General features: G+C 28.2%; 1 protein-coding gene across 3 annotated transcripts in view; it reads right to left on the bottom strand.

The window, feature by feature from the left end:
* Window positions 1-15,970, bottom strand: part of side (motor axon guidance molcule sidestep) — a 193,716-nt gene that overhangs the window by 53,106 nt on the left and 124,640 nt on the right. For all 3 annotated transcript variants that reach the window (XM_088042566.1, XM_088042557.1, XM_088042572.1), the window contains one exon: window positions 6,472-6,765. In XM_088042566.1, the coding sequence (XP_087898692.1) occupies window positions 6,472-6,765 (294 nt within the window). The remainder of the gene's footprint in view (window positions 1-6,471; window positions 6,766-15,970) is intronic.

The following is a 15,970-nucleotide window of genomic DNA, read 5'->3' as shown; positions in this document are numbered from 1 at the left end:
ACAAAAATGACAGGCTCTAAATCAAATTTTGAAAATTTTACTGTCCTTAGAATAAAAATTTGCAAAATTTGTGTTACCTGCTCTATAATCTTGTATTGAAGCTCAGTTAAGTAATAAGTTAAAAGTAGCAAATTCCTCAAATTTTGTTGTTCTAGCGCTAAAATTGCAAGCTTTAACAGGAATGTATTGCAAAATTTTGTGTCGTTTCTAAAATAAAAGTTTATAAAGTGTTTTTTTTGCTCTATATTTTTGAACATTGGCACAGTTTACAAGTTAGCCATGTACAGCAAGATTACCAAAAATCATGTTTCTAGCGAAAACATTACGATAATGAGTGGCTCCAAAATCTAATTTCTTAGAATAACAATTCCCAAAATTTGACTTAATTGTTCTATAATTTTGTACTTTAATACAGTTAACAAGCAAGTTAAAAGTAGCAATTTCCTTAACTTTTATTGTTCTAGCGCTAACAGTACAAAAATTGCACGTTTTATTAGAAAAGTATCGAAAATTTTGTGGCGTAATAAAGTCTAGCATAGCAACATTTGAAATAGTCATGTATCTAGAGCAAAAAGTCCTCCTTGGAATTAAAATTCGAAAATTGTTTGTTTTTGCTCTATAATAATGATACTTATGTGGCTTTATTTACGAAAAAGACACAATTTAAGAAAAATTTTGCAAAATTTTGTCTCTTCCCCAAAATGAAAATTTGTGAAATTTGTAACGTTTGCTCCATAATTTTGTATTTTAGTCAAAAAGTAACAATTTATCGAAAAAATCTAAAGCCAACATTACAAAAATTAAACTTTAAAACCAAATTTTGAATTTATTTAAGTTCTTCCTAGAATAAACATTCGCAAAATTTTTGTCTTTTACTATATAATTTTAAGCTTTAACGCACTTGATAGAAAAGATAAAAAACGAGTTTTCCTAAGTTATATTGTTTTAGAGTTTAACGTATTAAAGTTACACATTTTTATAAAAAATTTGCAACGTTGCCAAAATGAAAATTGTAAAAGAAATTTTTGTTTCAATGTTTTGTACTTCAGTCCGGTTAATAAATCGGTAAAACAAAAAAAAGCAAAAACCATGTATCTAGAACGAAAATTACAGGCTTTACAATCAATTTTGAAATTTTTTTGACTTGTTCATAGAATTAAAACTAGTCAAATTTTTGTATTTTACTTTAAAGTTATGTCTTTTAGTACACTTAATGAACAAGTTCAAAATAATAATTTCCTCAAAATTAATTGTTTTCGTGAAAAAAATACCAAAATTACACATTTAAAAAATAAAATACTGCTAAATTTGTGTAGACCGTAAAATGAAAATTCCTAAAATTTGGTTTTTTTTTGCTTATAGTTTTATAGTTTTTATAGTTTTGTATTTTAGTCTAGTTAATAAGTAAGTTAAACATAGCAACTTTTTCAAGTATTATGTCTCTAGAGCAAACAGTAGTCAAATGACTGGCTTTAAAAAGTTAATTTAATTAAAATTTGTAAAATATTTGTTTTTTGCTTTATAATTTTGTACTAAAGCACACTTAACAAGGTAAGAAAAGTGATTTCTTCAAAATTTATTGCTTGCGTTAAAAAGACTTAAATTACACATTTTTATTAAAATATAACACATATAAAAATTCTGCAAAATCTGCGTCGACCTCAAAATAAAAATTTGTAGCATTTGCTTTTTTTGTTCGATAATTTTGTACTATAGACAGGTCAATAAGTAAGTCAAATCTAAAAAGTTGTTCAAATTTCATGCTTTTAGAACCAAAATTACGAATATAATAAGCTTTAAAACCAAATTTTGAAATTTTTTGACTTTTCCTTGTCTTGGAGTTAAAATTTGTCAAATTTTTGTTTTTGGCTTAATAATTTTGTACTTTGGCACAATTAATTAGCAAAATCATGGTAGTAATTTACCCACAATTAATTTTAGGATGGATTAACAGTACCAAAATTTCACACTTTTATAAAAAAAATCCAAAATTTTTGTCATCCCAAAATACAAATTTGTAAAAGCTTGTTTTGCTCTATAATTTTGGATTCTTACTTTAAAGTAACTTGTGCATCGCAACTTTTCTAAATTTCCTAACTTTAGAGCAAAAATTACGAAAATGACAGGCTTACAAACTTAATTTTAAAATTTTTCTTAAAATTAAAATTCGCAAAATTTTTATTTTTTGCTTTATATTTCTGTATTTTGGCACAACTGATAAACAAATCAATTATAGTAACTTACTCAAAATTTATTGTTCTAGCATTAAAAGTGTCCAAACTACATAGTTTTATAAAAATATTACAAAATTTGCGTCGCCCTAAAATTTGCTTTTTTTGCTCTTTAATTTTCTACTTTGACTCAGTGTACCATAAACTCAAGCATAGCAATTTTACCAAATTTCATGTCGTTAAGGTAAAAATTACGAAAATGGCAAGGCTTAAAATCTAATTTTGAAATTTTTGGATTCTTCTTAAAATTAATGTTTGTTAAATTTTTGATTTTTGTTCAATACTTCTGAACTTTAGCACAGTTTATAAGTAAATATGTTAAATAGAACAAAATTTCGAAATATTATGTCTCTAGAGCTGTGCTTTAAAGTCCAAATTTGAAAATTTTTATTTCCCCCTTAGAACTAAAAATTGTACAATTTGTTTTTTTTGCTGTTGATAAACAAGTTATAGATATTTATTAAATTTGCTGTTTTCTACAAATTTTTTGATTTCCACAAATATTTTCAATCTTTAAATTGTTAATATCCTCTAAGATATTTTTTTAGGTTTTAAGGATTTTTGAAGTAGACAAATCTTTTAAGAAATTTTTTTGCATATTTAAGCCTAAGTTGTTTTTAACCTTCAATTAGCATTCTTCGATTTATAAAATTTCGAAACATATGTACATTCTTAGATTTTCAAGTTTATGAAGACCTGAGGGCGTGATAGCTCAATAATTCCAAAATTCAAATTTATCAGTATGTGGGACTCTAAAAACCCCCTCAACCCTTAGTAAGTATCCATTATACATAATTTACACTAATTTCCTTGTCTTTCTAAATCACTAAATATTCAAAACAAAATAAAACGACCCAATTAACGTCATGTCAATTATGTTCCATCTTAAACGTCACCTCATTACGTTCGCCCCCATTCTCAATTCGCCGGTATATTCTTACCAATTAGAGCCAGGTATCAAACGACAAAGAACAGAATAATCAATGCATTCCTCATTTCATCCCGCTGCGACTCCAACGCCAATGACACCGAGTGGTACTTGTGTATAAATAATTGAGTTTTCTCTTATAAAGGATCCATAAACTCGATAGTTTTTCGGTAGATTTGCACCTAGAGGTTTTGAGTGCTTTCGTGAAGTAAGTAATTAACGGGTTAAGTAGTTTGAATATTCATAAGCCTGGATGAGACTTCGAGATGCGAATATGGTAATGAAATTTCTCCTAGTTATATTATCAAATTTTCGAGGTGTATAAACTTTGAAACATTACAGAAGATTTCCATTAATATTTTCGAAACGTATGTGTTGACACAGACAATTCCCAGTTTCTCAGGTGTTAAAAACACGCAAAAGCGTGCAAAAAAGAGTCTTTAAAACACTAAAATTTTAAAGTTGTCTAGGTAACAAGAAATAGTGAAATGTCAGGATCAATTTTTATTTATAATATAAATAAACATGAAAATTTCAATTACTATTGTTTGCTTCTAATTCATAACTAGTAGAAGCTTTTTCATTTTCATTCTTTTGTTGGACGTCCATAGTTCTTGATGAAGTTGATTTAGCAACCGATGTGTTCAGAACACCAGCAATGCGTTTAGAAACAACTATTTTGTTTGAACTGGATTCTTCAATATAACCACTAGCCACACTCGAAAATTTCCCTCCCACCTGCCGTTTCAACTCATCGATGCTCATACCACTGTTTGCCATAATCGTATGAAATTCATCGGAAAGCATGACCAGTATATTTCTCAGCGTCGGGTAGATTCAAAATTAATCGCAGTTCTGCATGTTCTGCTAGCCGTTTAATATCGTCACTCATTTTCTGAACGAATTTTTACAAACGTGAAAAAATGTGGTAAACAACGTAAACAAACAATTGCTAACCGTCTCTACGAAAACGATTCACAAACAACCTTTGATAATTTTATTGTGTAAATTCACATTTTTTTCAATGCTCTTAAAGGATTGTAAATAAATAGGTATAATAAAAAATAGCGTATAAAACTCGTTTATAAGCGCCTTTAAAGGTTTGCTTATAAACTTGTATTATCCAATACACTAAATTACGAAATTATTGCTGCAGGAAACAGATTTAAAAAATTAAATGTTAAAATTGCAAAAAAATTGAAATGTTTTTCAAAAAAGTGCTGTAGTTTTGGTATTTTTGAAATCACAAACTCGAAATTTTCAGGCTTTACTTACTAAGTTACTTACTAAGTTACCTACTTAATTACAAAATTGTAGGTGCAATGACTTAAATTTTAAATTAATAATTGACGATTTTTCAAAATTTTGTTTATATCGCGGTCATTTAGCCACTTTTAATGTTATTATCTCAAAATTTTAAAATTTTCTTTGTTATAACATGTTTATTCAACAGCCTAAAAAACAAAGTGCTGCAATGGCTCCATTTTCAGAAATTTTCAATGGCTCCATTTTCAGAAATTTTAAAGTCAAGACTATGAAAAATTCCAAAATTTTTGAAAAAATGAAACTTTTTACAGTTTTAACGACACAGCAATAAAATTTGGGGCATTTATTTAAAATTGCAGGTGTAATGACTCAAATTTTTAATTAATAATTGACGATTTTTCAAAATTTTGTTTAAATCGCGGTCATTTAGCCACTTTTAATGTTATTATCTCAAAATTTTAAAATTTTCTTTGTTATAACATTTTTATTCAACACCCTAAAAAACAAAGTGCTGCAATGGCTCCATTTTCAGAAATTTTAAAGTCAAGACTATGAAAAATTCCAAAATTTTTGAAAAAATGAAACTTTTACCAGGTTTAACGACACAGCAATGAAATTTGGGGCATTTATTTAAAATTGTAGGTGCAATGACTCAAATTTTTAATTAATAATTGACGATTTTTCAAAATTTTGTTTAAATCGCGGTCATTTAGCCACTTTTAATGTGATTGTCTCAAAATTTTAAAATTTTCTTTGTTATAACATGTTTATTCAACAACCTAAAAAACAAAGTGCTGCAATGGCTCCATTTTCAGAAATTTTAAAGTCAAGACTAAAAAATTCCAAAATTTTTGAAAAAATGAAACTTTTTACAGTTTTAACGACACAGCAATGAAATTTGGGGCATTTATTTAAAATTGTAGGTGCAATGACTCAAATTTTTAATTAATAATTGACGATTTTTCAAAATTTTGTTTAAATCGTGGTCATTTAGCCACTTTTAATGTTATTATATCAAAATTTTAAAATTTTCTTTGTTATAACATGTTTATTCAACACCCTAAAAAACAAATTGCTGCAATGGCTCCATTTTCAGAAATTTTAAAGTCAAGGCTATGAAAAATGCCAAAATTTTTGAAAAAATGAAACTTTTTACAGTTTTAACGACACAGCAATGAAATTTGGGGCATTTATTTAAAATTGTAGGTGCAATGACTCAAATTTTTAATTAATAATTGACGATTTTTCAAAATCTTGTTTAAATCGTGGTCATTTAGCCACTTTTAATGTTATTATATCAAAATTTTAAAATTTTCTTTGTTATAACATGTTTATTCAACACCCTAAAAAACAAATTGCTGCAATGGCTCCATTTTCAGAAATTTTAAAGTCAAGGCTATGAAAAATTCCAAAATTTTTGAAAAATTGAAACTTTTTACAGTTTTAACGACACAGCAATGAAATTTGGGGCATTTATTTAAAATTGTAGGTGCAATGACTCAAATTTTTAATTAATAATTGACGATTTTTCAAAATCTTGTTTAAATCGCGGTCATTTAGCCATTTTTAATGTTATTGTCTCAAAATTTTAAAATTTTCTTTGTTATAACATGTTTATTCAACACCCTAAAAAACAAAGTGCTGCAATGGCTCCATTTTCAGAAATTTTAAAGTCAAGACTATGAAAAATCCCAAAATTTTTGAAAAAATGAAACTTATTACAGTTTTAACGACACAGCAATGAAATTTGGGGCATTTATTTTTCTACAAATGTTTATCAAAAGTACTAAATTACAGAATTTTAGAATAAAAAGGAAACATTTTAGAACATTTTATTTGTAGATCAAACTCGAATTAATTTTTTTTATTTAAATTTTAATAATTAAACAATAACATTTGCTGAACTTTTTACTTTAAAGGTGCTTAATTAGCGTACAGAATTTTAGGAAAATTCAAATTCCTGCGATTTTGGTATTTTTAAAGACATAGTTTTGAAATTTTCAAGATTTGCTAGTAAAATACTATTTTTCTTCGCTAATTTCCTACCTGCAGGGACGACGTAAAACAAGCAGGGCTGCTCCTGCTGGCCCACGTCGTTAGTCGCCCAGCAGGACAGAGATTCCAAGTCGTTAGTCGAAGGGGTGAAATGCAAGGTGGACACGCCTTCATTGTTTTGCATTTTCGCCCCCATAACGGGAAGGACGCCCTTGCTCGTGTTATAAGTCCAGGAAAAGCGAACAACTTCAGGGATAGCATCCACGTGACACTGGACGACGAGAGTTTCGTACGGGACCACGCCGACCCTCATTACCTCATAACCCTTTCTGCAACGAGGAGCGTCTGGAAATAATTAGCCATTTTTAGTTTGCTTTACACTGGGAAATTCTCTCGCTCATCCAAAGTTTATAATGCAATTTTAAATATTCAGGAGCTATTTTGTAAATATTTGAGGCGTGTGCGCCGCAGCTGAAAGGATAAGTACTCATGAAAATATTATCAAAAGACAACGGTGGCGGAAATTTTGCGGAAGGAATGTTTTTTGAGGTAGCGAAGGATTGGACAATTTTTGGGTGAAAGGAGTTGGTCAAACTCAAACGGGTTTGGTTTGTGTGGGTTTGAAAATTTAAAGAGATTTCAACAGAGTTACAAACGTAATTTCATCTTCTTGTTCTATAAATTTGTATTTTACATTAACAACATTTAACATTTCAAAATATTTTTTAATTATAGAATTGATATACAATACAATTTTGAAAATTTGTGTGTCTTTCAAAGAAAAATTTTCAAAGTTTGTGTTTTTTGCTCTATAACTTTGTACTTTTAGCACGGTTAACAAACAAGTTGAAAGTAACAATTTTCTCAAATTACATTATTTTAAGGCTAAAATTACCAAAATTACACGTTTTAATAAAAAATGCAAAATTTTGAAACGTCTCCAAAATAAATTTTTTGTGCTGTATAATTTTGAATTTTTTTCCAAGTATCATGACTGGCGTAAATATTCCGAAGATGACAGATTCTAAAATTCAATTTTAACAATTTTTGTGTCGTCTTTACAATAAAAATTTGTAAAAATTGGATTTATTGCTCTATAATCTACTTTAGCACAGTTAACAAAGAAGATAAAGGTAGCAACTTCCCTAAATTGCATTGGTCTAGCCCCAGAATTACCAAAATAGAAATCCATGAAAAATTGTAAAACTTGAGCTTTTGCTCTATATTTGTGAATTTTAGTTAGTCGGTTGTAGCCGTATTTTCAAATTTGACTCTAAAGCTAAGTTATGAAAATTACAAATTCTAAAATTTTTTGGTTTTTCCGCAGAATAAAAATTCGCAAAATTTGTGTTAATTGCTCTAGAATCTTATATTTTAGCACAAATGACTAATAAGTTAAAAGTAGCCGTTTCTAAAAAATTTATTGCTCTAACACTAAAATGACTAAAATTACAAGTTTTAACAGAAATGTATTGCAAAATTTTGTGTCGTTCTCAAATTAAAAGTTTGTAAAATTTGCCTTTTTTGTTCTACTGTTTTGAACTCTAGCCTAGCTAATAAGAAAGTCAAACACAGCAACCTTGTCAAATTTCATCTCCCTAGAGCCGAAATTACAATAATAACAAACTTTTAAACCTAATTTTTTGAAATTTTTTTACTTCTTGCCCTGGAGTTAAATTTTGTTTTTTCAGCTCTATAATTTTGTACTTTGGCACGATTGATTAGCAATTTAACTATAGAAATTTACTCGAAATTAATTGTTCTAGGATTACAAGTGCCAAAATTGTACACTTTTATAAAAATATTACAAAATTTGTGTCGCCTCAAAATAAAAATTTGTAAAAGTTGCTTTTTTTGGTCTATAATTTTGTATTTTAGCCCAGTTTAAAAGTAATTTAAGCATAGCAATTTTGCTCAATTTTATGACTTTAGAGCAAAAGGTACAAAAATGGCTTTAAAACCCAATTTTGAAATTTTTGGGTGTCCTTCTTTAGAATTAATAATCAAAAAAAAATTTTTTGCTCTATAAGTGTGTACATTTGCACAGTTAACAAACAAGTTAAAGAAAACACTTTACCCAAGTTGAATTGTTCTAGGACTAAAATTACCAAAATTACCCGCTTTAATAAAAGAGCATTGCAAAATTTTGAGGCGTTCGCGTCCTCAAAATAAAAATCTGTAAAATTTGTTATTCTTACTTTATAATATTGTACTTTAGCACAGTTGACAAAGAAGTTAAAAGTAACAGTTTTCCAAAATTGCATTGTTCTGGTGCTAAAATTACCAAATTTACTTTTTTTAATAGAAATGCTTAGCAAAGTTTTGAATCGTCTCCAAAATAAAAATTTGTTTAATTTGTGTTTTTGCTCTATAATTTTAAACTTTAGCATAGGTAACAAATAGGTCTAATATAATAACAGTCAAATATCATGTTTCTAGCGTAAATATTACATTTTTACATGCTGGAACATGTATGTATGTTAGCATTGTTCCAAATTAAAAATTTGCAAAATTTGTCTTTTTTGCTCTATAATTTTGAACTTTGGCTCAGTTCTCAAGTAAGGTCTGCATAACAAAATTTTCAAATATCATGTCTCTAGCGTAAAAATTAGGAAAATAACATGTTTCAAAATTTTTTTTTCTACTTATTGTTAGAATTAAAAATCGTAAAAATTGCGTTGTTTGCTCTATATTCTTGAATTTTACCACAGTTGACAAACAGGTTAAAAGTAACAATTTCCTTAAATTTCATTGTTGTGAAGCTAAGATTGTTAAAAATGTACGTTTTAATACAAATAGCTTCCAAAATTTTGCACCCCTCCAAAATAAAAATTCATGAAATTTGTCTTTTTTGCTCTAAAATATTGATTTTTGACAAAGTTGACAAGTTAGTCATGCACAACAAATCTTTTAAATATCAGCGCTGTAGCGTAAAAATTACAAAAACTACAGGCTTCAAATTTTAATTTTAAAAAATGTCGTCTTCTTTTTGGAATAAAATTTCGCAAAATTTGAGTCAATAGCTCTATAATTTTGTACTTTTGCACAGTTGACGAACAAGTTAAAAGCAGCAATTTCCTTAAATTTTATTGTTATATTAGGACTAAAAGTATCAAAATAGCATGTTTTAATAGAAATCCATTGCAAAAATTTTCATTGTTTCAAAATGAAAAAATTGGTAAAATTTGCCTTTATTGCTCTATGATTTTGAATTTTGACAAGGTTCACAAAAAAGTTCTGCATAACAAAATTTCCAAATATCGAGTCTCTAGCGTAAAAATTACGAAAATGACAAGCTCTAAAAACTAATTTTGAAATTTTTTGTTTTTCTTAGAATAAAAATTTCCAAAATTGGTGTTAATAGCTCTATAATTTTGTACTTCTGTACAGTTGACGAAAAGGTTAATAGTAGCAAATTTCCTTAATTTTATTGTTTTAGGACTAAAATTATCAAAATTGCATGTTTCAATAAAAATCCATTGCAAAATTTTGCATTATTCCAAAATAAAAATTGGTAAAATTTGTCTATTTTGCTCTATAGTTTTCAACTTTGGCACAGTTTACAAGTAAGGTCTGCATAGCAAAATTTTCAAATATCATGTCTCTAGCGTAAAAATTAGGAAAATAACATGTTTCAAATTTTTTTTTCTACTTATTGTTAGAATTAAAAATCGTAAAAATTGCGTTGTTTGCTCTATATTCTTGTATTTTACCACAGTTGACAAACAAGTTAAAAGTAACAATTTCCTTAAATTTTATTGTTGTCAAGCTAAGATTGTTAAAATTGCACGTTTTAATACAAATATCTTGCAAAATTTTGCACCCATCCAAAATAAAAATTCGTGAAATTTGTCTTTTTTGCTCTAGAATATTGATTTTTGACAAAGTTGACAAGTTAGTCATGCACAGCAAATCTTTTAAATATCAGCTCTGTAGCGTAAAAATTACAAAAACTACAGGCTTCAAATTTTAATTTTAAAAAATGTCGTCTTCTTTTTGGAATAAAATTTTGCAAAATTTGTGTCAATAGCTCTATAATTTTGTACTTTTGCACAGTCAACGAACAGGTTAATAGTAGCAAATTTCCTTAATTTTATTGTTTTAGGACTAAAATTATCAAAATTGCATGTTTCAATAGCAAAATTGCAAAATTTGCATTGTTCCAAAATAAAAATTGGTAAAATTTGGCTATTTTGCTCTATAATTTTTAACTTTGGCACAGTTTACAAGTAAGTTCTGCATAGCAAAATTTTCAAATATCATGTCTTTAGCGTAAAAATTAGGAAAATAACATGTTACAAAATGTTTTTTCCTAGAAAGTTAGAATTTAAAATCGCAAAATTTGCGTTAATTGCTCTATGTTCTTGTATTTTACCACACTTGACAAACAGGTTAAAAGTAGTAAGTTGCTTAAATTTTATTGTTCTAAGGCGCAAATGATCAAAATTGCACGTTATAAAAGAAATTCATTGCAAAATTTAGCATCGTTTCAAAATAAAAATTTGTCAAATTTGTGTTCGTTGGTCTATAATTTTGAATTTTGGCACAGTTCACAAGCTAGTCATTTCCGAATATCATGTTTCTACTATAAAAAATAAAATAATAAAAATAAATAAAAATAATCTAATTTTGAAATTGTTTCTGTTCTCCTTAGAACAAAGATTCGCAAAATTTGTTTTTATTTCTCTTTAATTTTTCGAATTTCGGGAAATTCGGGTCAGAAAATTGTTTTCTTACTTTTGGTATATAATTCCTATAATTTTTTGATTTTTTTTACTTGTAACTTATCATTTCCATCTTTGTAAACTGTGTTTTTGGCCCTTTCAATTATTCTCGCTCTACTAATTAACATTATCGCAAATTTATGCATACATTTCCGCAATTTTCCGGTTTAATGTTCATTAAACTTTTTTAGCTTGATTGGCACAAAAATGAACAAACCGTGTTCGAAACATAATTCCAGCATAAATATGCATAAAACGATTATTGGCTGTTAATAATTTAATCAAGTAGCCTTAACTGCGGTTCTTTTTCGCCGTGCAAGTGTCAATAACATGTTTATTATTATGAAAATTTCTCATTAAAGCAAGATTACGGCGCCATTAGCAAGAACGACGCCGTGAAAAAGTTCGTTGAAATAAAAGTCGGTCGTTCAGCCGAAATGTTTTTTAATGACACGGTGACAAAATGCTCATCTTTTCCATTCGCCTAGAGATGTGACAATTTCCAGCACAATTCACGACATATCCTTAACGCTATCACAGACGTGTCCTCCGAGTTTTCTGGTTTCATAAATAAGTAGGATTTATTGCGACATGCACTTCGTGACTCCAGTTCTCAACATCACTTCTCTGCAGATGATGAGACTTTGTCACACACCCACTTTTCCGGCATTTATCATTTCGTACAAGAAAAAGCAACACTGAAAGAAATATTGTCCTCCCCGCTTTATCACAAGATGATAAAAACTAATGAAAGAAACCGAAAATTATTTCGTTCTAATAATATTTCCTGTAATTAAAATATTTTCAATCTGATAGAAAACATGCACGTGGGAAGTGCTTCGCGGTTCTCGATGGTTGTTTTACGTTCTACACAAGATGGTGGTTGATAAAGCTGCTGCAATCAAACAAAACATCAGTAATTAACCAAACAACACAAGTCTGTAATTGTTTTAATGCGTGTTGGCCGGCAGAAGGTTTAGCGGAACTAGCCATCAACTCAAGCGTGCACTGACGGGGAAAAAATAGATTGGAAAATGCATTGACGGCTTTTGCATGACCAATTTAAAATTTCAAAATGAACGGCTTGTAATCTCCGCAGACAGAAATCAAACGCCCGCAATGGGTTATCGACAAACCTAGCGGAATATTAACTTTTTTGTGGTTTTGTGGCTAACTTTATTGACCGTTCGATAAATCAATATCGCTCATAAATAAAAGAATGCAAAGTTTCATTGTTGTTGTCCCATTCTAAACAATTTCTTTTCTCTCGCAGCGTTTATTCCATTTGCTTTTAACGGTTTGTCAAACTTGTCTGTCATATTATTTCTTTGCAATTTCATAATTTGTTTCCAAGCAAGCGTAATTTTTTCTTAGACTTCCCTCTTCGTTCTTTTTGTAACATTGGTTAATTTTCTATTTTAAAAAAGAATTTTCGTTTTTATGTTCGTTTTCATTATCGTTTTCCGTTTATTTATTATACCGTTTCTTTTTCTCATTTTTCTAGTTTTTTTATTGTTGCATTTGTTTTCTTGTTTTAATTTAGATTCACAATTTATTTGTATTTTTTATTCCCTTAAACCTTTCAATTTATACTACCTACAACGTTCTACTTTCATCAATTTTCTTCATATTTTTCTGATTTTCAAATCATTTACTTCAGGTCATTTTTTGGCGATATAATTAGTCACACTCTTTGAAATTTTGGATTTTAGATTCCATTTTTCCGGTTTCTTTATCATTTTTTGCATTTTTTTGACGTAGCATTTGGCGGTTAAGAAATCCCACTTTTTCAATCCACTTTTTTAATTCGCTAATTTAATTTAAAAACCCTAAAATTAAGTAAAATTGATTTTTAATTAGAACGTACTTTTAATGTTAAGAACTTGAAAATTCGTTTTAAAGTCAAAAATTAAAAATTCCAAAGTAATTATACAGTATGTCCCCGGATTGAGTTCACAAGAGGAAAAAAAACGTTATTTTTCATTTTACAGAAAAATGACAAAGGAATAATATTTTTTGCTTAATTTAAAATAAATAAATCTGTAATTAAAACTTTAATATTATCAAGCTGTGTTCTGGAAATCGAAAAAAACAAAAAATAACGAAGAACTTTTTTATTTTAATTTAGCAAAAAATGTCAAAGGAATGAAATTTGTTCCTTAACTCAAACCAATTTCTACTATTTGATTGACCCATTACCTGTTTTAGCACATAGTTCAATTCTAAGTCGTATTTTTTTCGACTGTTTCGAATTTTCTCAATTATTGTTAAGGATGCAATTGCATTTTTTTCCAATTTTTTAATACTTACACATTATTAGGTAAATTTTTCTTTAATCTTTAACGCACTATTTGATTTTGTGAAGCCACAGCCTGCTATTATTTGAATACGATTACAAAATTTAATAAATAAAAATAATGAAAAAATTAATTTTAAGAGTACAAACTAATAATTTTGAAATTTTAATTGCAGATTTATCTGTTTTGAAAAAAGCAAAAAATGTTATTCCTTTGTGATTTTTTTGTAAAATGAAAAATAAACTTTTTTTCTCTCTTGTGAACTCAATCCGGGGACATACTGTAGGTAGAAAACTTTTCTCTAATTCTTAAGATTTGGAATGTTCTAAAGTCTCAAACAAAAGAATGAAAAAAATTTAAATCTGCAAACAAAAAAAAGTGCAACAAAAAACGAAAAATTTGTTTCCTGCAAAATTTAAAATCTAAAACTGAGATTTTGTAATTTACTATTTTGCAATGCGATTCGATTGAAACGTGTAATTTTAGTATTTTTAGCTCTAGAACAATGCAATTTAGAGAAATTGTTACTTTCAACTTGTTTGTCAATTGTGCAAAACTACAATATTATAGAGCATTAAACACAAATTTTGCGAATTTTTAGTCTAAGAAAAACACAATTTTCAAAATTACATTTTAGGGCTTGTACTTTTCGTAATTTTCACACTGGAAACAAGGTATTTGGAAAGTTTGCTATGTTGTTCATTGTAAATTGTCTGAAAGCTCAAAGTTATAGACCAAAAACGAAAAATGAAAAAAAAAAAATTTGGGTATGACGCCAAATTTCACAAGAATTTCTATTAAAATTTGAAATTTTAGTTATTTTAACACTAGAGCAATAAAAGTTGGCTAAATTGCTAATTTTAACTTATTTGCCAACTGTGCTAAAGTACAATATGATAAATAATTACAAATTTTGCAAATTTTTCAAAATTAGAATGTGGAACCTATTATTTTTAGAAACATGATATTTAGTAATTTTGGTGTACAGAATTTACTTGTAAACTGTGTCAAAGTTTAAAAATAAGGAGAGAAAAAAACAAATCCTACGATTTTTTATTTTGGGGTTTTGCAAAATTTTGCAATACATTTCTATTAAAATATGCAAATTTTATAATTTTAGTCCTAAACAATAAAATTAAGCAAATTTGCTACTTATAGAGCAATTGACAGAAATTTTGCGAATTTTTATTCCAAGGACACAAAAGTTTCCGAAATTAGAATAAAACCTGTCATTTTTGTAATCTTTAGGCTAGAAACCTTATTCTTGGAAATTTTGTTATGCAGAACTCACTTGTAAACCGACCAAAGGTTCAAAATTATAGAGCAAAAAATACAAATTTGACAATGTTTTATTTAGGGACGTCTGAAAATATTGAAATATATTTGTATTAAAACGTGCGATTTTGGTAATTCTAGCGCTAGCACAATAAAATTTGAAGAAATTGCTACTTCTAACTTGTTTGCCAACTCTCCCAAACTACACGATTATAGAGCCATTAATACAAATTTTGCGATTTTTTTTCTAAGGAGAACACAAAAATTTGGAAAATTAGATTTTGAAGCCATTTGCAATAATTGTTGAATCCAATTATTTATCTTTAGTTTTGACTTATACTTGACGTTTGTTTTAATTTCCATCTAATATTATCTTAATATAGACAACCCAAAATACGCTTCTGTTTGGCAACTTGTAGGAGAGAAATTTAATTTCACAGTTCGTAAGCAGACGACATAATGACATGTTAGCAACCTAGTAAAAAAAAGTATCTAAATCGTCTAAAAAGACTGAACGACACCGATTATTCAACTCCCGACCAATCACATCCTCGTAAATTTCATTATTCCACTCCTATGACTCATCATAAGCCAATACGAGCAATTTTGCGCTCAATTTATTTCCACCTTCGACTCGTGGCCCAAACACACGTTAACCTGTCATAATTGTTCAGGGCCGTATTTGAAACGAACAGCGTTTTTCCACAATTAATTAACTGTCATTCTAAGCGTCAGTAAAAGAGCTTTTACCTGCTGCAGTGTGAAATGAATAAATTATATATTTTCTGGTGAATTTTAGTATCAAACAAATTGCGCAAAAGGTTGCAAGTTTTATTAAGCATGACTTGATAATCTTGACTGTCATGAAGCTTAATACACGCTAAACAATTTCCTTTAATTACGTGAAAAAGTCGGGAGGACTGTTTTTGTTGTTGAGTGCATGTTGAGCGAGTGTTGTAATTGTTATTTTCAGGGGAAAATTAAATCGAATTTGTGGAGGTTTTCATTCGTGGAATGGAGTTTTTGCATTAACAATGACATAAAGAGAAAAATATCCAACAAAAAATTAATTAGAATTTGAATACAAAAATTTAAAAATTTTGGACCCTCCAAAAATGAATTTGAGAAAAATATAAAGAAAATTTGAATTAAGTTTTTCTTCCAAGAATTCAATACAATTTTTTTTCTTCAACTCTTTAATCGTCATCTCGTCTCTCCGGTGAGCCGGAGAAATCTCTATTTCAAACCTTTTCC

The sequence above is a fragment of the Gnatocerus cornutus genome, chromosome 1 (assembly GCF_029298725.1).
Source record: "Gnatocerus cornutus isolate USDA-ARS CGAHR chromosome 1, icGnaCorn1.1, whole genome shotgun sequence".
NCBI classification, from domain to species: domain Eukaryota; kingdom Metazoa; phylum Arthropoda; class Insecta; order Coleoptera; family Tenebrionidae; genus Gnatocerus; species Gnatocerus cornutus.
The sequence above is the reverse complement of the archived record's forward strand: the minus strand, read 5'-3'. Positions and strand labels throughout refer to the sequence as shown.